This window comes from Cibotium barometz, chromosome 55 (assembly GCF_041138505.1).
Source record: "Cibotium barometz isolate CiBa-2024 chromosome 55, ASM4113850v1, whole genome shotgun sequence".
Lineage (NCBI taxonomy): Eukaryota > Viridiplantae > Streptophyta > Polypodiopsida > Cyatheales > Cibotiaceae > Cibotium > Cibotium barometz.
The window spans coordinates 16,803,318-16,828,247 of NC_141100.1; the positions used below are offsets into that span (position 1 = coordinate 16,803,318).

Here is a 24,930-nt window from a genome sequence, read left to right on the forward strand (position 1 = left end):
GACTCTTCCTGCTAGTAGCTCTACCTTCACTTGGGCTTTAGCATTTGGACCTGAAGGTACTTTCTCTTTAGCATTTTTTCCTCATCTGAGGTGTGGAAGCTGGTTGGCTTTTATTTTCAAACTTGCAGCCTCTCTGTTGGCTAAGTTTTTTCTTCTCAAGTGGACACATCACTTGCAGAGGGGGTTTTGTGTGGATTGTGGCTTTGGTGACAGTTTGGTACCTGAGAAAGGACACTGAATTTTGTGATTTCAGTCAGTGTTTTGCTGATTTTGGAGCAGCTAAACCTACGTTTTGTTCCTGGCCTACACAGTTTCCCGGTTTCTTCATGTTCCTTGCCTTTTGTTGGCGGTGGAGTGTTGTTTTTTGGCAGTAGTGTTTTGGCTGTGTTTTGCTTCCCAAAAGAGTTTTCTACACCACTCAGAGGGGGCCCATCCCCAGCTACTTCACTTGAGGATCAACTTTGAGAGCTGTTTTGTATCTGTGGAGATTTTCTTTTGCGAGACTGGAGTTTGCAGATTTTGGAGGAGAGTAGTTCTTTCTTGAGGGACGAGAGTAGTCATCTTTTCAAAGATCTTGAGTAGAGTTCTTTTTGTCGAAGCCTATGTTCTTTGTAGTGTTTGCAGAGAAAGTAGGGTGTTTTGCTTGTGAGGTGTGATCCTTTCACAGGGATCATTTGTTTGTTGCTAATTCTTGGGATCTGATTCTATGGAAGAGTCTTTTTCTCTCAGTGATTCTTTTGAGGACTTTGTTACCACTACAGTTTATATTCCTGCTTCCCTTCCTCATTTTAAGGGGTCTACCTCTGGCTCTCTTTGTGATACTTCTGAGGCTACCCCTCCCCCTACTAGTTCTGCATTTGGTTTGATGTGGCGTGAAGGGTTGTTTTGGAGGATGGACTTTTGAACCCGATGGGATACTCTGGATTTGTTGTTTCCATTGATGGCTTCAAGAAACTCTACCTCTATAGCTCTGTCTGAAGTTCACCACCTTGAGAGGAGGCTAACACTAGCACCAAACCCCAACCAAAAGAAAAAACACCAGAGGACACCAACAACCCCAACTAATGATCCCTGGCCCTTAATTGACACAACAAAAAACTTCACTACCCTCCCATCATCCCTATCATCTCATCTACCTATTCAAAATGTCCTCTAAGGTCAACACTGACCTCCAATGCCTTCAATCTATCAGTTCAAAACCTGTATTGACTACAGCTGATGCTCAGTTGACAAGAGCCACCTCGAGCAGATGCAGAAAGGCTCAAAATCTGCCTCTTATGTCCTCTCTTTGTTTCCTATCAGAATCATGTCCTCTAGAACCTAAAGTGTCCTCCACTATCATATGGCTTCACAAATAGGTCTCTAAACCTTTAGGAACTAGCCAGCTGACCTCTGTCTGACTAGAAGCCCTCCTGACCAACCCAAACTTGTCAGAAACCCACTGTCTTTTGCCTCCAAATGATTATTTTGGTACCTAGGCAGAAAATTGTCCTCCAGACTCACAGATTGTCCTTTAATAGTCAGCTGACCACATATCCACAACCTCAGAGGCCTCCTTGATTCTCTGCTGACCCACTTTTGACCCCTCCGCCGCTGGACTGGGTTAAGCTGGCTCCACAGTTGAACTTCCCCCTCATCTTCCTCAGAGCTTTCCTCCTCCTCTTTTATTGTACTCTCAATGGAGTTGGTTTCTTCATCATCCTCTTCTTCTGATGACGTGATGAGCTCTCTTTTGATATCACCTCTCTTTCTTTTCCCATGTCATATCTAACTTTATTTCTGTAGGCTGATCCAAACCTTGGATGAGGTGCCTCTCCACTAGTCTTGTCTTGCCTTCATGGCTATCAACAGTGGTCTCCCTAATATTAATGGATAGGCCTCTAGCTCAGCTTCTAGACCAAGTATGGTTACCTTCAGCTTCTTCACCACCCCGAAGCATCTCACCCTCGCATTGTTGGCCATTCTCACTTTGAATTCTGAAGGAGCACTCACCTTTAATCTCAAGGCTTCCATGGTGTGTTGGGTCATAACACAGACTTGAGCACCACCATCTATGTATACTTTTGGAACCTTAAACTGCTCTATCATAGGCAGGTAATCCTTGTCACCTTTAACTCTTACTATGTTCAGTTGTCCTCTCTTCTTCACTTTCTTGGGAATCCTTATGCTAACCAGTCTGCTCTTCTATAGGTTCTCCTAAGTTTGGGACACATTTGCAACAACTAGGGCCAAGATAGAGTGGGTCCTTTTTCCTGGAGATCTTTCTTCATATCATACTCTTCCTCCCCTTCTCCTAGTGGAAAGTCCTGCATCCCTATCTTTCTCTTGGGTCTCCTCTTCTTTTCTCCTTCCTTGAATTGATCCTCTACCTGCTTCTCCTTTGTTCTTCTAGATGGTCCAGCTTCATCCTCACCTTCAGCACCCCTGGTCCTTTTGTTTGCTAACAACTCAGCTTCTTCATCCATTCCCAGCAAATTAATCTCCCCAGGCCTAGGTCCATTTGCAGGTTGTGGTTGCACTTGAGGTCCTTGAGGAACTGGATTCTTCTCTTCTCTCATGGAATCCCTGTCTCTCCTCCCTTCTAGGTTCTAGAGGATATATGTCTCCTCCCATTCTCCTAGGGTAAGGACGTTGAGGGAAAATATTCCCTCTTTCCATGCAATTAAAACATTGAACATTTAGGTTGGGACCACCTCTGCCCCCCTAACTCTCATTCCATCTCTTTCTCCTACCCTAGGGGTATTTATGCCTCCCTCCAGCAAACTCAGACTTAAATTCTCCATCTGCTCAGTCAACTGGTTGATCCCTTGCATCAATTGGTCAACAGCAGGCAGCTAGAGCTAGGGCAGTTTTAATCTCTTCAGGACTTCTCTCTCATATTACAACAGGTCTGGTCTCCACTAAAACCTCCCTCTGCTTCTTTATTAGCCTCTAAAGCTTCCACTCTTTTTCTCTTGCTAGCCTCAAAGCTTCGTCATATGTACCTGGTCTTTTTAGGTTAACCTTCTCCTTCAAGTCAACATGCAAAGATTGAATAAACATATCTCGCTTCAAAATAATGGGAGGATGCGATTGCTAGCATGCTTCACCCACCCTCTTGCTCTAGTTTTCTAGTGTGGGCGCCCTCCCTCCCTGGTTGTCTCTTTTGCCTATCCCCCCCCTCGCCTGCTCCTCCCCCTCTCTCTTCACTTCTTCTCTCTCCCCTTTGCTACCTTCACCTCTCTTCACTTCTTCTATCTCCCCTTTGCTGCCTTCACCTCCCCCCTGTAAGATTCCTCCCCAGCCTCTCAAAATGTCCAGCATCTTCCCCTGTAATCAATCCCCTCTTCAGAAATATAAAAGACCTTGTTTCTAGCTGTTTTGACTTAGAGAGAGAGAATATTCTAGAGAGAGAATATTCAGATTTTGAATATTTGTAGATAGAAAAATTTCTCATCTTATTAAAATAAGTTCCCCTAAAACAGAAATTCAAAAAGAACTTTCCAATGTGCAATTGGAATTAATTGGAAATGAGTATGAAGGACCTTAATCTAAGGGTCTAGATTTTCAGAAATTTTTGGATTATGGTCCAATTAAGGTTCCTATTGGCCAATAGCATCAATCCATGTGTAGGGAGGAGATAAATCCAATTTTGTAAAAGAAGATACCCAAAAATGGGTAAATGCTCACATAAGATGAAGAGTTGACTATGTACAAGGTTTATTAGTAAGAAACTATGAGTAATATCAAAAATATGAGATATTTTGAGTATCCAAAAATGAGTAAATGCTCACATAAGATGAAGAGTTGAAAATGTACAAGGTTTATTAGTAAAAAACTATGAGAAATATTAAAAATATGAGATATTTTGGGTATCCAAAAATGAGTAAATGCTCACACAAGATGAAGAGTTGAAAATGTACAAAGTTTATTAGTAAAAAACTATGAGCAATATTAAAAATATGAGATATTTTGGGTATAATGATTCCATTTTGACACATATGTAAGGAAGGGGAGTTCTTTAAAGGAGGTGCATATTTCACATGCTTGAATGAGTTTTAAACTAAAAAATAATGTGATATTTTTATCTCTCCTCTCTCCTGAACCAAACCAAATCAAAATGGAACCAAACCGAATCAAAAAGTAACCAAACTAGATCCAAATCTAGTCCAAATTCAACCAAACTGAATCTGGAAAATTCTAGAATTCAGTTAGCTTTGGTTAGAGCTTCCCTCTCCTATAAATAGAACATGAGTCCTTTGAAAAAAAAGGAAGAATTTTATGCTGAAATAATGCTAATTTCTACTATTCTCTAAAATTATCTCCAAATTGAAGAAATTGGAGCTTCCCTCTTTCTTCAATCCCCATTGGTGGCTCCATCAACATACTTAACCAATTGGTTGGTTGGGGGCCTCTACCGTGAACAAAGAATCAAGCAATTTGTAAGGTAATTAGTGAATTTTGATCATTTTCTTTAATTTCTCAATGTTTCTCTCTTTTAAACCCCTCTCAAGCTTGAGAAGCTTAATTGGAATGGTTTTTGAATGCTATTGAAGTTAATTGATGAATGGTAGTGAAGAATTACATAATTTGATGAATGCTATTGAAGTTAATTGATTAATGATAGTAAAGAATTACATAAATTTCTATTTATGCTTAATTCTAATGGTTTTTATGTAATTTCTCTCTCTCACTCAAGAAATGGTCATACTTATGACCCATTCTCAATCCAAATGAAGCTTTTCATAAAGCTTTTCCTTAATCCAAGATTAATCTATGCTTGAGGTCAAATTAATGGTTTTTTTTTTATGCTTTTAGTTTATGTATTTCATGAATATTGATGATTCAATCCATTATTGGGTTAATGATCCAATTAGGGATCATTCTAATCATTCTCTTAATGATAAGCTTTATCCTTCAAAATAAATTGAGATTTATCAGTCATAGTAGCGGAGCTATGGCAAAATTTTTATAAAAATTACACATAAAATAATTGCACTCAAAGCATGAAAAGAGAACTTCCTACCATATTCTAGGAATTATCATCCTAGATTAATTGAAAGAATTTTATTGTAATCATGGAAAAATTAATTTTTATGTTATGCATAATTGATGATTATTTTATTATAAAAGTATTACTTTTATCATATTTGGATTTCATGCATAGAGGTATGCATAAAAGAATTATTGTTTTAATATAAAAGTGTTTCTTTTATCATATTTGGATTTCATGCATAGAGGTATGCATAAAAGAATTATTATTTTAATATAAAAGTGTTTCTTTTATCATATTTGGATTTCATGCATAGAGGTATGCATAAAAGAATTATTATTTTAATATAAAAGTGTTTCTTTTATCATATTTGGATTTTATGCATAGAGGTATGCATAAAAGTTGATTATTTTATTATAAAAGTGTTACTTTTATCATATTTGGATTTCATGCATAGAGGTATGCATAAAAGTTGATTGTTTTATTATAAAAGTGTTACTTTTATCATGTTTGGATTTCATGCATAGAGGTATGCATAAAAGTTGATTGTTTTATTATAAAAGTGTTACTTTTATCATATTTGGATTTCATGCATAGAGGTATGCATAAAAGTTGATTGTTTTATTATAAAAGTGTTACTTTTATCATATTTGGATTTCATGCATAGAGGTATGCATAAAAATTGATTATTTTATTATAAAAGTGTGACTTTTATCATATTTGGATTTCATGCATAGAGGTATGCATAAAAGTTGATTATTTTATTATAAAAGTGTGACTTTTATCATATTTGGATTTCATGCATAGAGGTATGCATAAAAGTTGAATTTTTTACTATAAAAGGGTGACTTTTATCATATTTGGATTTCATGCATAGAGGTATGCATAAAAGTTGATTATTTTATTATAAAAGTGTGACTTTTATCATATTTGGATTTCATGCATAGAGGTATGCATAAAAGCTGATTATTTTATTGTAAAAGTGTTACTTTTATCATATTGGATTTCATGTATAGAGGTATGCATAAAAGATATTCTTTTTATACTAAAAGTGTGATTTTCATCATAAATGGATTTTATGCATAACTTAGATGCATAAGAGAAATTCTTTTATTCTAAAAGTGTAATTCCTACCAAATTGAATTTATGCATAAGAAGATGCATAAAAGATTGATTTTTAAAATCAAAGTGTCATTCTCATCTAAATTGAATTTATGCATAGGAAGATGCATAAAAGAATGGAATTTCTATTCAAAAGTGTTATTCTCATCCAAATTGAATTTATGCATAGGAAGATGCATAAAAGATGGATTTTTAATTCAAAGTGTCAATTCTCATCTAAATTGAATTTATGCATAGGAAGATGCATAAAAGAATGGAATTTCTATTCAAAAGTGTTATTCTCATCCAAATTGAATTTATGCATAGGAAGATGCATAAAAGATGGATTTTTAATTCAAAAGTGTCAATTCTCATCTAAATTGAGTTTATGCATAGGAAGATGCATAAGTGATGGAATTTTAATTCAAAAGTGTCATTTTTATTTAAAATTAATTTATGCATAAGAAGATGCATAACAGATTGATTTTCAAATGAGATGTGATAATATGTAATAAGATGCGTATGGGAAGTGATAGGATGTGATAAGAGGTGTATGAGATGTGATAAGATGTGATAAGATACGCATGGGAAGTGATAGGATGTGATAAGAGGTGTATGAGATGTGAAAAGATGTGATAAGATGTGTATGAGATGTGATAGGATATGATAAGAGGTGTATGAGATGTGATAGAATGTGTTAAAATGAGTTAGGATGTGTTAAGATGTGTATGGGATGAGGTAGAGAGTGTATCTGATGGGATAAGATGTATATGGGATGTGTTAGGGTGAGAATGGATGTAGTATGGATGTATGGATGTAGATTCGGATGTGGATAAGAGGTGTATGAGATGTGAAAAGATGTGATAAGATGTGTATGAGATGTGATAGGATATGATAAGAGGTATATGAGATGTGATAGAATGAGTTAAAATGAGTTAGGATGTGTTAAGATGTGTATGGGACGAGGTAGAGAGTGTATCTGATGGGATAAGATGTATATGGGATGTGTTAGGGCGAGAATGGATGTAGTATGGATGTATGGATGTAGATTCGGATGTGGATATATGTATGAATGAGGATGTGAAAATGGATGTATGCATGTAGATGTGGATGTATGCATGTGGAAGTGGATGTGGATGTGGATGTATGGGTGTAGATACGGATATGGATGTATGTATGTGGATGTGGACGTATGAATGAGGATGTGAAAAATGATATATGCATGTAGATGTGGATGTATGGATGTGAATGTGGATGTGGATGTGGATGTATGGATATGGATATGGATGTGTATGTATGAATGTGGATATGGGATGTGGATGTATAAATGAGGATGTGAAAATGGAGGTAAGCATGTAGATGTGGATGTATGGATGTGAATGTGGATGTGGATGTATGGATGTGTATGTATGAATGTGGATATGGGATGTGGATGTATAAATGAGGATGTAAAAATGGATGTTTGCATGTAGATGTGGATGTATGGATGTGAATGTGAATGTGTATGTGAATTAATGTGTCGTCGATATATGAGGAAATGGATGAGAATGAGTACACATTGAATGGAATGTAAAAAAAGTAATGTGGACTAAGGAGGGATAATGTGGAAAGACGAGAGTTCGATTTAGAAACTGTATTTTATGACTGTTTGTAAATGACTGTTTTATGTCAAGAATGCTGGGGAAGCATTTTGACCGTCTTGTGGATTAAGGTCATGAAGACCTAACTGTTAAAGTTGCAACTGCTGTGAAACGGAGAGTCAATGGAGGACGTCTCGCGTAGCAAGGTCGACTGAGGTCTTGACCAGCCTCGGTTCGATTTAAATGGTGAGCTTCCGGTACGGTGGATGAGGGACCAAAGAAGCGGCCTATGAGTGAAGCGCTAGGTCACCTGCGAAGGATCCTAGAGGGTGCTGACCATACGGTGCTCGGGCTCTGGGTCGCCGAAGATACCCACACGTGCGTCGTGGAAGATATTGGAACAAGGAATAAGAGTTGTTTTCTGAAACCGGGCATGGATCTGGTTGATTGACCTTGCTGGTCCTCAACGGATGAGTCCATGGCTCTTTTATATGGATCTATGGGTTGATCTTGCTGATCTTCCACAGAGATTCCATTCTATTATATGAATATATTGCCGGTTACTATGAGTTAGGAACTATGGAAAAGGCCCCTGAGTGAACAGGTGGTGAGCGTTCTGGTTGCTAATGATGCCATAAGTATACCGATGAATGAATGACTGGAAATAAGGATTCAACCAGAGACTATGAGGATTGTCATCAGTGACATAATGGTTTCATTAAAGGATTGTTTTAAAGTTAGCTGCTGCTAAGAAAAAGGCAATTTCATATTGGGTGTGTAAGTGGTGTGACTAGTTTTATGTTTGCATGAACTTCCGGCTCGGGGGCCTTGGAACTCTTTTCCTTGGTACCCGGGACAAAACCTAACCAAATTCTTAATTGGATCCCATCACTACAGTGGTTGGGCGGTTGGCTAACCCATGGGACTGGATAGGGTTAGGCTGGACTGATGGATCCGTAAATCGAGACTCAATTTGTGTTATTACGATAGATGAAGTAAGTCCCAGATAGTAATTGTTCTATGGATAGGAATCAACGGCTGTGCCTCTTGAAGGGGAAAAAAGCGTTGATCCCAATGATCCAAGTGCAAGTTTCTTCCCTGATCTGACCGAGTATCTTTATAGGTGCAGTCAGATCAGTTTGATCACTAATGGTCTTGACTACGTTAGAGTAAAAAGTTATCCTGGAGGAATCACCCGTGCTTTCTGGATAAGGGAAGTTTTTCCGGGTTCGGTTTTGGAAAAACCGACGGATTAGTCTTTTGTCCGGATATTCGTGGACGAGGCCCCGAGTGTGGGACCCTGGCCTGCGCAAGAAAGGCTACTTCCGCTGCTAGCACCCCGAATCCGTTGCGCGGTGGAAACAGGGATCTCACAGTTGGTATCAGAGCTAATTGGCTAATAAAGATCAACTGAGAAGCCAAATATGTCAAAAATTTATCAAGAAGCACAAAAAGATTGTAATTGTGTGATATAATTCATACAATTTGATATTCAAAAAAAAATATAAATTAGTAATTGGGTCTTCAAATGGAAGTTCCGCAATTATATGGAATCCCGGACTTGCTTGAGGCCTAGACATGATGGTATTTACCTTATAGTTCCAAGTACCATGACTACCCGTATATACCGAGGGTATAACTGTAGCTCTTTACCGGCAGTATATACGAGTAAATCTAAGACTTGAAATTATAAGCATTAATGCTATCCAGTTGATGAATTCGAATGTGGTTGATATGATTTTAATTATGTTTGGGAACTGATGAATTGAATTGGATTCTGATTGAAAAATGATGATCCCTGAAAATGGGTTGAAATGTAATAAGTTGAGCAAAACCACAATGAGGATGAATGGGACGAGTCCCTGTGATGATATTTATAACTAGAATGATGATAATGATTTTAGCAAATCTCTATGAGATTAGTGGATTGTGCTATCAAATTGCTACTGTTAACACTTGACTCGGTAGATCAAGTTATGGAATGACAAATTGAGAACTTGCTTGACTGAAATTCCCGTGGAGGAATGTTCAGAAAGAAATTTTTGAGGACATCTTGCACTTTTTAAGTGGGGTAGAATGTAAGATTTCTCCCCTAGCCTTCGAGGTATACAGGAGTAAGAATCCTATAATTATTCCCTCTCTAAATAAAAGAAAGATTCTGTTTAAAAAGGGAAGACACTTTACCCAGAATACCTTCTCAGGAGCCCACCTATTTTAAGGATTCAGAACGATGAGTTCAGAAGTGAGAAACGGTGTTTTGGATGCCAAGGTTTTGGTCATCAGTTAAAAGACTGCCCGACTCCTACCATGAAAAGGGCACAGGGAAGTCTAGAACCCAAATTGAGAGACCAATTCCTTCATACCAATCTAATCAGGGTCCCGTCTCGGACAAGATTGCTTAACTCCATTAACTAGGTCCGACCCATTGATTAGGGTCGAGATGACCAGTCAAATGCTTGGCGACTTAGAGCAACAGATGCACGCAATTCATAAAGATATAAACGCTGCCCAGGATCGACAGAGACAATATACAGATAAGAAGAGGACAATCACAGAATTCAAAGAAGCTGTTATAGTCTTCATTTGAATATGGACCAAAAGAATTTCTTTATCTCTAGGGGAGTATAAGTAGTTATCCCCCAGATATTGTGGACCAAAGAAAGTAGGTGACTTAGCCTACGAACTTCTTTTATCTCTTCATCTCAAAGTTCTTAATGCCTTCTATAGAAAAATGTGCCAAACCCAAATCATGGAAAGACGGTAAAACTTCAGTGGCAAGATACCGTTGGCTTCTAAGTTACGCTAGCTCCTTCCTTTATATAAGTCGTAACTTTTACTTGTCACTCACAGTAATCTTACTTCCATCGATCTCCCTTCTTCTTAATCTCCTTCATGGCTTGGCAACAGGAATTAGTTTTATCCATGATGATTTCTCACCTTCAAGACGCAAGTGAGTCTGTGAAGAAGGATTTTATAGAACAGTATGAGCGCTCACTTTGGAACTTCTGTAGCTCAGACCAAATGGCGGACCTATCAAGATATAACTAGGGTAACACCCTGGGGTCAGCAGCACTTTCGTAACAATGTCCGTTTGGCCATGGTTATTGAAGCCTTGGGTTTGGGTCCCCGATACTACTGCGTCATGAGATCAAGACATCTTGGGTTTTCTGAGCGGGTCTTCTTACTGGCGTGTTTTCTTCCTCATCAAAAGATATGCCTTTACCCCGTTTTTGGCTTGCCTCTCAGAGGTCCTTTTGTTAGATCACCTCATACCACTGAGATAGGTGCGGTAATAACCAACAGAATTATTCCCATAGATGAGTTACCTTATACGTGCGCAGCTTGTGAGTGCTGCTTTTGTGATCATATGATGGACGGACTTATGGAAGTGTAAAGAGTTCTTCTATCTTTACTGTATATGTTCCAAGAATGAATAAAGTTTAAATCTTGTTCTTGTCTGGACCCTTACTCTCTTTGAGACTTTTTTATTTGGTGGTTAATCTTAATTAAATTTTTCTCTAAGTCTCACGTTCGTGCATCTTGCGAAATTATCCCAAGTTTGCGAGATGAGGACATCTCCCGCTTTTCAAGTGGGAGAGAATGTAAGATTCCTCCCCAGCCTCTCAAAATGTCCAGCATCTTCCCCTGTAATCAATCCCCTCTTCAGAAATATAAAAGACCTTGTTTCTAGCTGTTTTGACTTAGAGAGAGAGAATATTCTAGAGAGAGAATATTCAGATTTTGAATATTTGTAGATAGAAAAATTTCTCATCTTATTAAAATAAGTTCCCCTGAAATAGAAATTCAAAAAGAACTTTCCAATGTGCAATTGGAATTAATTGGAAATGAGTATGAAGGACCTTAGTCTAAGGGTCTAGATTTTCAGAAATTTTTGGATTATGGTCCAATTAAGGTTTGTATGGGCCAATAGCATCAATCCATGTGTAGGGAGGAGATAAATCCAATTTTGTAAAAGAAGATACCCAAAAATGAGTAATGCTCACATAAGATGAAGAGTTGACTATGTACAAGGTTTATTAGTAAGAAACTATGAGTAATATCAAAAATATGAGATATTTTGAGTATCCAAAAATGAGTAAATACTCACATAAGATGAAGAGTTGAAAATGTACAAGGTTTATTAGTAAAAAACTATGAGAAATATTAAAAATATGAGATATTTTGGGTATCCAAAAATGAGTAAATGCTCACACAAGATGAAGAGTTGAAAATGTACAAGGTTTATTAGTAAAAAACTATGAGCAATATTAAAAATATGAGATATTTTGGGTATAATGATTCCATTTTGACACATATGTAAGGAAGGGGAGTTCTTTAAAGGAGGTGCATATTTCACATGCTTGAATGAGTTTTAAACTCAAAAATAATGTGATATTTTTATCTCTCCTCTCTCCTGAACCAAACCAAATCAAAATGGAACCAAACCGAATCAAAAAGTAACCAAACTAGATCCAAATCTAGTCCAAATTCAACCAAACTGAATCTGGAAAATTCTAGAATTCAGTTAGCTTTGGTTAGAGCTTCCCTCTCCTATAAATAGAACATGAGTCCTTTGAAAAAAAAGGAAGAATTTTATGCTGAAATAATGCTAATTTCTACTATTCTCTAAAATTCTCTCCAAATTGAAGAAATTGGAGCTTCCCTCTTTCTTCAATCCCCATTGGTGGCTCCATCAACATACTTAACCAATTGGTTGGTTGAGGGCCTCTACCGTGAACAAAGAATCAAGCAATTTGTAAGGTAATTAGTGAATTTTGATCATTTTCTTTAATTTCTCAATGTTTCTCTCTTTTAAACCCCTCTCAAGCTTGAGAAGCTTAATTGGAATGGTTTTTGAATGCTATTGAAGTTAATTGATGAATGGTAGTGAAGAATTACATAATTTGATGAATGCTATTGAAGTTAATTGATTAATGATAGTAAAGAATTACATAAATTTCTATTTATGCTTAATTCTAATGGTTTTTATGTAATTTCTCTCTCTATGCTTAATTCTAATGGTTTTTATGTAATTTCTCTCTCTCACTCAAGAAATGGTCATACTCATGACCCATTCTCAATCCAAATGAAGCTTTTCATAAAGCTTTTCCTTAATCCAAGATTAATCTATGCTTGAGGTCAAATTAATGGTTTTTTTTCTATGCTTTTAGTTTATGTATTTCATGAATATTGATGATTCAATCCATTATTGGGTTAATGATCCAATTAGGGATCATTCTAATCATTCTCTTAATAATAAGCTTTATCCTTCAAAATAAATTGAGATTTATCAGTCATAGTAGCGGAGCTATGGCAAAATTTTTATAAAAATTACACATAAAATAATTGCATTCAAAGCATGAAAAGAGAACTTCCTATCATATTCTAGGAATTATCATCCTAGATTAATTGAAAGAATTTTATTGTAATCATGGAGAAATTAATTTTTATGTTATGCATAATTGATGATTATTTTATTGTAAAAGTATTACTTTTATCATATTTGGATTTCATGCATAGAGGTATGCATAAAAGAATTATTGTTTTAATATAAAAGTGTTTCTTTTATCATATTTAGATTTCATGCATAGACGTATGTATAAAAGAATTATTATTTTAATATAAAAGTGTTTCTTTTATCATATTTGGATTTCATGCATAGAGGTATGCATAAAAGAATTATTATTTTAATATAAAAGTGTTTCTTTTATCATATGTGGATTTCATGCATAGAGGTATGCATAAAAGAATTATTATTTTAATATAAAAGTGTTTCTTTTATCATATTTGGATTTCATGCATAGAGGTATGCATAAAAGAATTATTATTTTAATTTCTTTTATCATATTTGGATTTCATGCATAGAGGTATGCATAAAAGTTGATTATTTTATTATAAAAGTGTTACTTTTATCATATTTGGATTTCATGCATAGAGGTATGCATAAAAGTTGATTGTTTTATTATAAAAGTGTTACTTTTATCATATTTGGATTTCATGCATAGAGGTATGCATAAAAGTTGATTATTTTATTATAAAAGTGTTACTTTTATCATATTTGGATTTCATGCATAGAGGTATGCATAAAAGTTGATTATTTTATTATAAAAGTGTGACTTTTATCATATTTGGATTTCATGCATAGAGGTATGCATAAAAGTTGATTATTTTATTATAAAAGTGTGACTTTCATCATATTTGGATTTCATGCATAGAGGTATGCATAAAAGTTGAATATTTTATTTTAAAAGTGTGACTTTTATCATATTTGGATTTCATGCATAGAGGTATGCATAAAAGTTGATTTTTTTACTATAAAAGTGTGACTTTTATCATATTTGGATTTCATGCATAATAGAGGTTTGCATAAAAGTTGATTATTTTATTATAAAAGTGTGACTTTTATCATATTTGGATTTCATGCATAGAGGTATGCATAAAAGTTGATTATTTTATTATAAAAGTGTGACTTTTATCATATTTGGATTTCATGCATAGAGGTATGCATAAAAGTTGATTATTTTATTGTAAAAGTGTTACTTTTATCATATTGGATTTCATGTATAGAGGTATGCATAAAAGATATTCTTTTTATACTAAAAGTGTGATTTTCATCATAAATGGATTTTATGCATAACTTAGATGTATAAGAGAAATTCTTTTATTCTAAAAGTGTAATTCCTACCAAATTGAATTTATGCATAAGAAGATGCATAAAAGATTGATTTTTAAAATCAAAGTGTCATTCTCATCTAAATTGAATTTATGCATAGGAAGATGCATAAAAGAATGGAATTTCTATTCAAAAGTGTTATTCTCATCCAAATTGAATTTATGCATAGGAAGATGCATAAAAGATGGATTTTTAATTCAAAAGTGTCAATTCTCATCTAAATTGAATTTATGCATAGGAAGATGCATAAAAGAATGGAATTTCTATTCAAAAGTGTTATTCTCATCCAAATTGAATTTATGCATAGGAAGATGCATAAAAGATGGATTTTTAATTCAAAAGTGTCAATTCTCATCTAAATTGAGTTTATGCATAGGAAGATGCATAAGAGATGGAATTTTAATTCAAAAGTGTCATTTTCATTTAAAATGAATTTATGCATAAGAAGATGCATAAAAGATTGATTTTCAAATGAGATGTGATAATATGTGATAAGATGCATATGGGAAGTGATAGGATGTGATAAGAGGTGTATGAGATGTGATAAGATACGTATGGGAAGTGATAGGATGTGATAAGAGGTGTATGAGATGTGAAAAGATGTGATAAGATGTGTATGAGATGTGATAGGATATGATAAGAGGTGTATGAGATGTGATAGAATGTGTTAAAATGAGCTAGGATGTGTTAAGATGTGTATGGGACGAGGTAGAGAGTGTATCTGATGGGATAAGATGTATATGGGATGTGTTAGGGCGAGAATGGATGTAGTATGGATGTATGGATGTAGATTCGGATGTGGATGTATGTATGAATGAGGATGTGAAAATGGATGTATGCATGTAGATGTGGATGTATGCATGTGAAAGTGGAAGTGGATGTGGATGTATGGGTGTAGATACGGATATGGATGTATGTATGTGGATGTGGACGTATGAATGAGGATGTGAAAAATGATATATGCATGTAGATGTGGATGTATGGATGTGAATGTGGATGTGGATATGGATGTATGGATATGGATATGGATGTGTATGTATGAATGTGGATATGGGATGTGGATGTATAAATGAGGATGTGAAAATGGAGGTAAGCATGTAGATGTGGATGTATGGATGTGAATGTGGATGTGGATGTGGATGTATGGATGTGTATGTATGAATGTGGATATGGGATGTGGATGTATAAATGAGGATGTAAAAATGGATGTTTGCATGTAGATGTGGATGTATGGATGTGAATGTGAATGTGTATGTGAATTAATGTGTCGTCGATATATGAGGAAATGGATGAGAATGAGTACACATTGAATGGAATGTAAAAAAAGTAATGTGGACTAAGGAGGGATAATGTGGAAAGACGAGAGTTCGATTTAGAAACTGTATTTTATGACTGTTTGTAAATGACTGTTTTATGTCAAGAATGCTGGGGAAGCATTTTGACCGTCTTGTGGATTAAGGTCATGAAGACCTAACTGTTAAAGTTGCAACTGCTGTGACGGAGAGTCAATGGAGGACGTCTCGCGTAGCAAGGTCGACTGAGGTCTTGACCAGCCTCGGTTCGATTTAAATGGTGAGCTTCCGGTACGGTGGATGAGCATTAGGGAAAATTTGGACTCAAAAAGGGGCCTTGTAAGAGATCCCTTGGGATGGTGATGTGGACAAAGCAAGCCAATAAATCCACATATAATATTGGAGGGCACGTGCGTCGTTTTTGAGTTCTTTATTCCATTAACTGACATGTAGGGTGTTTTTTAATTCAAAACAATGCATCTTGAGTATAGTTTTTTATTCCCACTATGGTGCCTTATTTTATTGAAAAAAGACACCACTCTCTTTCTTCATTACACTTTTGAATGTAACGAAGCCAACTCTGCTAACTGAACTTCGTCCCTGCAACCCATCATCTTGCATTGTCTCCCTCATTGTCTTCCCGATTGCACAACCACTACCACTCCAAATCCGAGTTTTTTTGAGCGGGAGGTTTTTGATTTTCTCTTCTTCTCAAGGCGGCAAGTTTTGAAAAAGGATGGAAAAGTATTTGTTCTTCATGCGCCATACCTGCTTGTGCATGAATAACAATCCCATTTCTTACCTTTTTCAAGTGAGGGTTGTGCTTACAAGTACTCTGTACATTTTGGTTCATCCAGGATACCAACAAGTTTGTTTGATGGACAAGGAGGTATTATTTAGTGATGTTGTCTTTTGGTTTTAATGAAGCAATCTTCTTCACGGGAGATAAGTGTAATATCTTTGGTTTTTTTTGGTTAAAGTGTGAGTTCATTATGCTTTTTGGTGTTGTTAAAGCACAGAACAATGCAATGGAACCTGTGCAGCAAAAGAGGAAAAAGGTGGACATCCACTTCCAAGTAGAACCCGATTATGCTCCCTGCTGTAAGAGAAATTGGTCTAGGCCAGCATGCGAAGCCCGCATTACTGAGCTTCGAAATGAAGGAAAGAAAAATATGGACCTTTGGTTGGATGGTAGTATTTACCCACCAGATCCAACCTCCTCTCAATCTCCATCATTCTTTGGGTTGACAAGTTTCTTCAAGTTTGTGTGTGAGGGTGAAAATGGATTGCTTGGGTATTGCAAAAGACTGTTTGGCCAATGTCAAAGTATCTTTGAAAGACATTTGAGTGATAGAGATGCCAGGATAAAAATGCTTGAAGGTGCGAATTTTTACTTGGCATCGATCACAACAGCTTTGCAAGCTTCAAACGAGGACAAGGCAAAAGTTTGTGCTGGGTTACAAAAAGAGTTTGATCATTTGCAGCAGACTATTTGTAAGATGCAGGACACTATTAAGGAGAAGAATGAAATTTTGGCAGTTCGAGAAATCAACAATTTCACATTGGAGAGTGAGAATGCACACCTTCGAAAACAACTTGAAAAGTTCAACAGAAAATTGCAATATTTGAAAGACACGCCATTGGGTGCTCGATTACGCAAGAGACAGATCAAACCATTGGAAGAACTCAATGTTGGAGGTGGCCAATGGAAGCGTCGTGTAAAAGCTTGCAGGTATTGGGATCTATAATTTCTTTGAGCTTAAATTTCTTTGAGCACTCACTTTCATTTTCATCTTTAGTTCCTTTCTTGGAGATGGGGGATTGGGTGTGGGGGTGGTATAGTTAGATGAATGGTGGACTGAAATAGCTATCGTTGTTGCTTCAGGATGGTCACAGATGTTGTGGGTCCAAAAGAGCAAGGTTCTGATATATTTGGCAAAGTTCTGACAAAAGACATCGTGGAGTCAGCAATACAGCATCCTAAGTTTGCAAGACTTCGATCAGACATAGCAAAGCAATCCTTGCAGGAGGTGAGTGAAGCATTCACGCCTGCAGATGCACAAGGTATATGTGACATGGCTGGTATAAGCACAAAGTCTTACAGGATGTTGTTTAATAAAGTAAAAGAGGGTTTCAATTGCAAGCTTGGAAAAAAAACAGTAATTTCCATTCCAAAACCATTTCACGTAAACAAAGCTCGAAATATTCTCAACTTGGGAATGGTCGAACTTGTTGGAGAGCCTTGTCACGTGTCTAGCACATTGACAGTGACTAAAAAGAGCGGGGAACAGAAAATTATAGAGCTTACAGAGTTCAACAATTTCATCATGGATGTTCGGAAATTACAAATGGCTATGGTGAAATTTTATGACATCAGTGTACATGAGTGCAATGGAAGGCTGAAATTTGTTTTGAAACTTGATGAGAGTGAGGTGATCAAAGGACAGAAGCTGGAAAGGGTTAGCATTACTTTAATGAATAGAGCTTTGGATGCAAGTATCAGTAATGCTGATGAGAAGCACTTTAGTGTACAATCCGAAAATGAGATTTGGTGGCTGGCTGCATTTGAGGTGACGTGCTATCCATTTTTAAATAAAGAATATTATGTTGCTATCCTCTTGTTATGATGTTGTAGACAATCTAACAGTTGTTGTTAACAGGTTCCAACAGAGACCCATGAAATTCTGAAGTGATACTTCAACCAGACTGAGCTTCCTTCCACTATCCAGCAGCAGTCGAATGGCGAAAAGCTTTATGTAGAAGGATATGGTGAATATGAGATTGAATGGCACCTGGCTGCAGATCTTAAAACCTTGAAATGCATGTTTGGTATTTCCCAAGGAGCAATGGCCAAGTATCCTTGCCTGTATTGTATGACCGAACGAGGTGTCTCCAAAGGAGGAAAAGAGAGAGAATGGAAATGCCTAAATGCAATCAGTAATAGGCGTGAATCCCCAAATCGTGATGCTCGAGGAGTGGATCCTACTTGGGATCCAATTCTTCCTATCCCTTTGATCAGAGTTCATATTTGTGTTTTGCATGCGCTGGTTAGAATAATTGAGAAACTAGTCTACATGTACATCGAATTTTCATGGAATATGAAGCCAGCAGTAGAGAGTGAAAGAACTATTAAAAAAATAGAGCAAGTGCTTTCAGATGCAGGTTTACATTGTGGTCAAGTGAAGATTGAGAAGGACTTGAGAAGATCAGGGAAGACCGGAAATGTTCCTAGCAAACCATGTTTTGGAGGTGCAAAAGCCAGAAAGTTCTTATCTAATCATACCCAGAGAGGTCATCTGGGTACAGATTTTGAGGTGTGGAGGAAGCTTCATGCAGCTGTACCTGACCGAGGCTCTTCAGGACAAGCAAGGGTGGCAAAGGCCAAAGCGTGGTTGGCACTTGATCGCCTAGCACCTTTGTTGCAAAAAGCAAGGTTTGAAGATGGGGATGTTGAGAAATTTGAGGCAGTTGTGACAGAGTTCTACACTAGCTATGAAAAGGCATGGGGTGCGACAAACTTGACACAATACATGGTTATTACTTGAAAACCTACAGCTTTGAGTATTTTTTGTTGTTCAAAAAATATTGTATGATACTAAATGTCTTGTTGTTGTTGAGCATTTGTAGCACATTTTGCATGCTTGTGAAAAGGGCATAGCAAGGCTCTCTTCTTATCACATGGCACCTTGTGCCAATCCCTGTTTAACCTCTGCTTCTTCTCCGGCGACACCTTGAGATTAAAATGAATGTGACTTTTCCCATCAATCATCATTGGTTCTTCATTTGTGAGCTCGTCAAACTCTTGCTTTGCCTCTTCGAAGTATCCATGATGGCTAGACAATGTATCCTCCAGAGAAAAATCGCAATTGAACATCAACGAAATTGCAGGGTGCAAATCATGATGTCGACATTTGTAGAGGAAGTCATATAATAGAGTTGCAGGTGTTTCTTTAATCTCTTCGTCCACATCAAATTCGACTTGAACTTGCGCCATGGCTGAATTCAAGTCTGTAGAAAAGACATGGAAAATATTAGTTCAGGCAATGAATCAAGAGACAGTCGATCTTAAACAACAAATCTCTGCGTGGTGTAAATGGATTCAACATAACGCGAGAGGAGATGCCAGAGGAATCCAGGTATTCCTCCTCGCGTTGTAGTGAATCTATTTTCCCTAACGCAAATAAAATTGCAGCTAAGTCAAGGACCTCTTCTCGCGTTATGGTGAATCGATTCACCATAATGCGAGGAGGAATATTGTGCTTCCTATGGGACCTTCGCTCGCGTTATGGTGAATTGATTCACCGCAACATGACGACTTTATCATCCTTTGGCAACGCCTCTAACGTTATGGTGAATTAAAAATAAAGATAGTTCTCCAGTACCCATACTGAGAGAGGAGGTGTCAAACGAATTAAAATACTCTTCTTCGCAGTCAATTCACCATAAGGCGAGGAGTCATAGGTTTTCAATTCACCTTAACGCGATGAAAGGACAAAGCAAGAAGTTCTCCACGACTGAAACCAAAACAACGAAATAACAAAAGAAGAAAAAAGCACAAAGGAGATAAAAATACCAGGAAAACGAATTGTATACAATCGTCGCAGGAGATGGAGATGAAGGAGGTTGGAGGTTTGTCTTTGACGTTGGATACAGGAGGATGATTGATGAAGGAGGGTTGGAGGAGATAGTCAGTCGTTGATGGAGATGAAGGCCGTTGGTGGGGAGATAAATGAGAATACGAACTCCAAGAGAGGCAATAAATGAGATGAGTATCCTAGAAAATCCATTTTTAATGCTACGCGACACGTCAGCGCCGCGTTTTCACCCGCCATTCCATGAATGCCACGTGGCATCCCGCCGTGTACCTAGCATGTGTACAAGCTATAAAGTTTAATCAAAGCCCTTTTTAATGCTATACGACACGTCAGCGCCGCCTAGTCGCCCTGGCAGCCCGCCAGCACGTGTGTTCGCTCTAAAGACTAATCAAAGCCGTTAATCACGCCACCTTTTCGTCCTCTTATCGATTTTGCCTTGTCCGTCCTCCTGCTTGCCTCCAGGTGACTTCCGACTACCGCCACAGTACTGAACCGACTTTCCAACTCCTGCACGACAGTCTCCATCCATTCACACACAAGAAATGTAAGTTCTTGTATAATACTTGATTGTTTTGTAAGTTTCTTGTATATTGCTTGTTTGTTTTGTTTTTTCTTCGACTGTTTGCCCTGTGCCATTGTTTCTTCTTCGACTGTTTGCCTTCTGCCGTGGTGATTCGATTCACCTTAAAGCACACGACGGGCCATTAGAATCTCAATAAGCTCCATGTCTTATGGTGGATCGAATCACCATGGCAGAAGGCAAACGTAAGAGATTCGCGAAAATCGATTCACTATAACACGAGGAGGATTGTTTTGCTTTGACTGGCCCTTAGACTCGCGTTATGGTGAATCGATTCACCATAACGCATGACCAAGGGGCAAAGGATTCACGATAATCCACCTCTTATTGGTGTCAATTAAATCACCTCCTACACAACAGTCTCCATCCATTCCCACTCATAGAATGTGATGAAAGTGTATTACTTGATTGTTTTGTGTTTCTTGTATAATACTTGATTGTTTTGTTTTTCCTTCGACTGTTTGCCCCCTGCCATTGTTTTCTCTTCGACTGTTTGCCCTCCGTCATGGTGATTCGATTCACCGTAAAGCAGACGACGAGTCATTAGAATCTCAATACTGCTCTATGTGTTATGGTGAATCGACTCACCAAACTGCAAGACGGAATGGTAAGAGATTCGGGAGAACCCTCCTCCCGTTGTAGTAGATCGATTCACTATAACGCGAGGAGGATTGTTTTGATTTGACTGGCTCTTAGTCTCGCGTTATAGTGAATCAAATCACTTTAACGCAAGATCGAAGCTCAAAGAATGCACGATAATCCGCCTCTTATTGTTGTCAATGAATTCACCATAATGCGAGAAGGATTATTGTGTTTCTGTGGACCTTCATCTCTCGTTATGGTGAATGGATTCACCATAACGCGAGGAAGTGCATATTGCTTTCTTGGCCCCCCTCTCTCGCTTTATGGTGAATTGTTAATCGTGTACTACTGAATAGCAAAGTTTTCTGCTTTTTCTTGCGTTTTCAGATGGCTCGTGTAAGGCATACAGCTAGACCCATTGACAATGCAGCTCCCTCATCTACTGGGAAGAAGATGGGCGTTCTGAAAGCCTCAAGATCAAGAAAATCAAGCAGTCCTTCCCGATTGTCCAAAACGCAGCCTAGACTAAGGCGTTTCGCAGAGCATTCGGCAGCCCTGCGAGAAATCAAAAAGTTTATGAAGCACCCGACAGCTGCTATTCCCAGATTGCCATTCCAGAGGCTTGCCAGGAGAATTTGTGAGCAGAATGGAATTTTGTTTAGGTGGAAGGCATCGGCCTTGTTTTGCTTGCAAGAGGCCACAGAAGATTGGATGATCGAATTTTTTTTGGATAGTTACGTTCTTGCTGCCCACGCACACAGGGTGACAGTAATGAACAAAGATTTTTTCAGCCTAATAGCCCTTCGTTTTAGATACGATAAGTTACTTAGACCAGTTACGTTTACTGATGAACGAATGTTACAAATTTTGGATGTCCGGCCTGTACAAAAAGTGAGAATTGAAGAGGTGACCGAGGGAGGTCCAGATCATGAGCATCAGACTCGGGCAAATTTAATGACAAGCGCTCAAAGGGAACATCAAGCTGCAATGCTTGCATTGCAAAGAAAAAGGGAAAATGTTCGCGCACTCCACGCCATGAATCGGGAGGCGCTGCAATTTTTGTTGCCGGAGTTCTATGTACCCTTTAATATTAGAGGGCATAGATGTTATTTCCCGATTCATGCTGAAGAAATCAACATTTTGTTTGATCCCAAAACTGAAGTCAACGACAAAGTGCTCAGATGTGTTTTAAGGTATACTCTTTTCTCTGTCCTCCCACAATTTTTCATTCTTGGCTCTTAAAGTTGATGCCTCACTCTTGATATGTTTCCTTGTGAAGTTTTGTTATTTCGCTATTGCCCGAGGATGTACAGCAACGAGTGTTCCAGATTGATTCACTGGTCTCAACACTGTTGCTAGTAGAGTCAGTTCCGTACCTCGATGTGCTGAACTGGTTTCGGGAGGTCCAGCTGGACGATGCCCGAGTATTTTTTTTGGCATATCATGAAAAGTGAGTTTCTCTCTCTCTCTCTCTCTCTCTCTCTCTCTCTCTCTCTCTCTCTCTCATGATGTTTATAGGAATCACCGTACACGAGTTATATAGTGCTTCCTTTGGATTGAAACTAATAGAATTCTATTGTGCAGTTCCCATTGGAGTCTTCTACTAGTCGACGTGCAAGAAAATGTCATTTACCTTGCAAATTCGACATCTGGTGTCCATGGAAATGTTTTGCTGTAAGTAAAAATCATTAAGATACATATTATTGTTTGAGTTAGAAGTCCGGATTGATCAGGATAATGATTGGTCTCTGTTTACAGTGGAGTCAGGAAACTAATGGCAGCTTACGAGAGCCTCAGCATGGACATCGACACCCTGGATTGATCGACCATCCGAAGGGTTAGTGTCCCCAAACAAGAAGATGGCTACAGCTGTGGGTGGAGGGTTGCACTTAATGCAATGTTGCTGCTACGAAGCATTTTTCAGCTCCCTTCAGAGGATGTAAGCATTTTCAGCTCCCATACGCATTTGTGCTCTTGTTTATCTTCTTATATATTGTCATGTTGATCTTATTTATGCCTTGATGAATTGTGATGGCAGTTTCCATCAATGTCTCGCTACGTGGACCTAGACGTCCAAACGTTTAGGGAGGAAACGATTGCGAAATTGATCGAGGTCGCTGAAGTTATGCCTCCAGACGGGCCAGTGGACTTCATCCCGCCCAATCCACGAGGGGGGATAGGCCCCTCTGAGCCTCTTACATGGGCTCCATACTTGGGAGAAGAGCCCTGGCTCCATCTTGAAGCCGATACCTATGGGTTCCAGCCATAAATAGTTTTTTCCTTCTTCCAACAAATGTACGTTTGTAAATATGCAGCTATACATGTATTGGAGAGAGAACATCAAATGTAAATACACTTATCATTTGAAAATCAGAGGATCAAATTTGCTACTGTGTTCCTTCACTGCTTGCTTTCTTACTTTAAGCCTTTTTTTGTGTACATAAAAATTCAATTGGGGAATTCTTGCCTTCATTACATTGTTTTAAACAATAAAGCATTACAAAAGCAATGTTCTGAATAGATAAGTTTATTGCATATGGAAAATACATTGTCACCGTATACATGGTCACATCATATATCTTCTAGTGCCTCCAATTCATGTGGGGCTGCAACATCTTTACAAATGATCTGATGCTCTCTTCTTTTACTTAGCTTCCGACCATCGAGCTTGAAGCAAAATTGATCTGGAGGATTTTGAATAGCTACTTCTAATTCCTTCCTAACATATTCGAGAGTCCAATTCTCTTCCACTTCCAATGTCAAAGATGGGTGACCCTGTCGAATCATAACTATATCTATCAAGCAAGAGTGGCTGCCATCTCTTGTATCTTGGTCCATGCTTTCCCAGTTGTTGTTGATCCATCGCCACCTTCTATAAGTAAATGACATGCACAGATGTTGCCTGGCAATATAGTATCTGATTCCAAAATATCATTAGGATAATTTTTCGAGTATAATCAAATAAGCGTTGTAACTGTTTCACAAAAATACATTTTAATGTTTTAACACTCACCGAAATGCAATGTCGGAGGTGTTCAATCGACATTCGATCAAATCATCTCCCTTTGATGATTTCACTCTCCAACCTTTGTCAAACAAATGATCAAGCCAGGCTTCATCTACATCTTTGCACACAAAAGTTGTTCTAGTTTTTCTCAATTGTTTACAATCAGAAAATAAATGAACAAAGCATGCAATTGGAACAAACAAACTTAAGTGCACATTTCTTGCACCAATGCTAGGCTTCATAGCACATTTAATATCATTAAACATTTTGGTCCTGTATGACTCTATCACTTCTGTGTCAAGCAATGGCCACTCCGGACTATCAAGTGCGGGCAACGGAATACGTTCCAACTTTCCATGTCGACTCGATTGAGTGGGCAAGGTATAAAATGAGTCATAGAAATATGTTCTACTTCTTGCGAGATCACTTGGTGCACGACCTTCATATTGAAGTTCCCCCACCTCACCATGTACGACATTCAAGAACCCCGTCAAGCATTGTGCAGGCTCCCACTCCTGAAGATTGGATGGGTACAAATTTGTGCAAGG

The 24,930-nt window shown here is 37.8% G+C and overlaps 1 protein-coding gene across 1 annotated transcript; it reads left to right on the forward strand.

Annotated features, from left to right (window-relative positions):
- Positions 1-1,903: 1,903 nt before the first annotated feature.
- Positions 1,904-23,544, forward strand: LOC147607431 (uncharacterized). Its single transcript, XM_086790748.1, has 5 exons — positions 1,904-2,014; positions 22,689-22,825; positions 22,960-23,049; positions 23,134-23,314; positions 23,414-23,544. Exons 1-4 carry the CDS (start codon positions 1,904-1,906, stop codon positions 23,195-23,197), a joined length of 402 nt encoding a protein of 133 aa, XP_086646874.1. The 3' UTR covers positions 23,198-23,314; positions 23,414-23,544.
- The last annotated feature ends 1,386 nt before the right edge of the window (positions 23,545-24,930 follow it).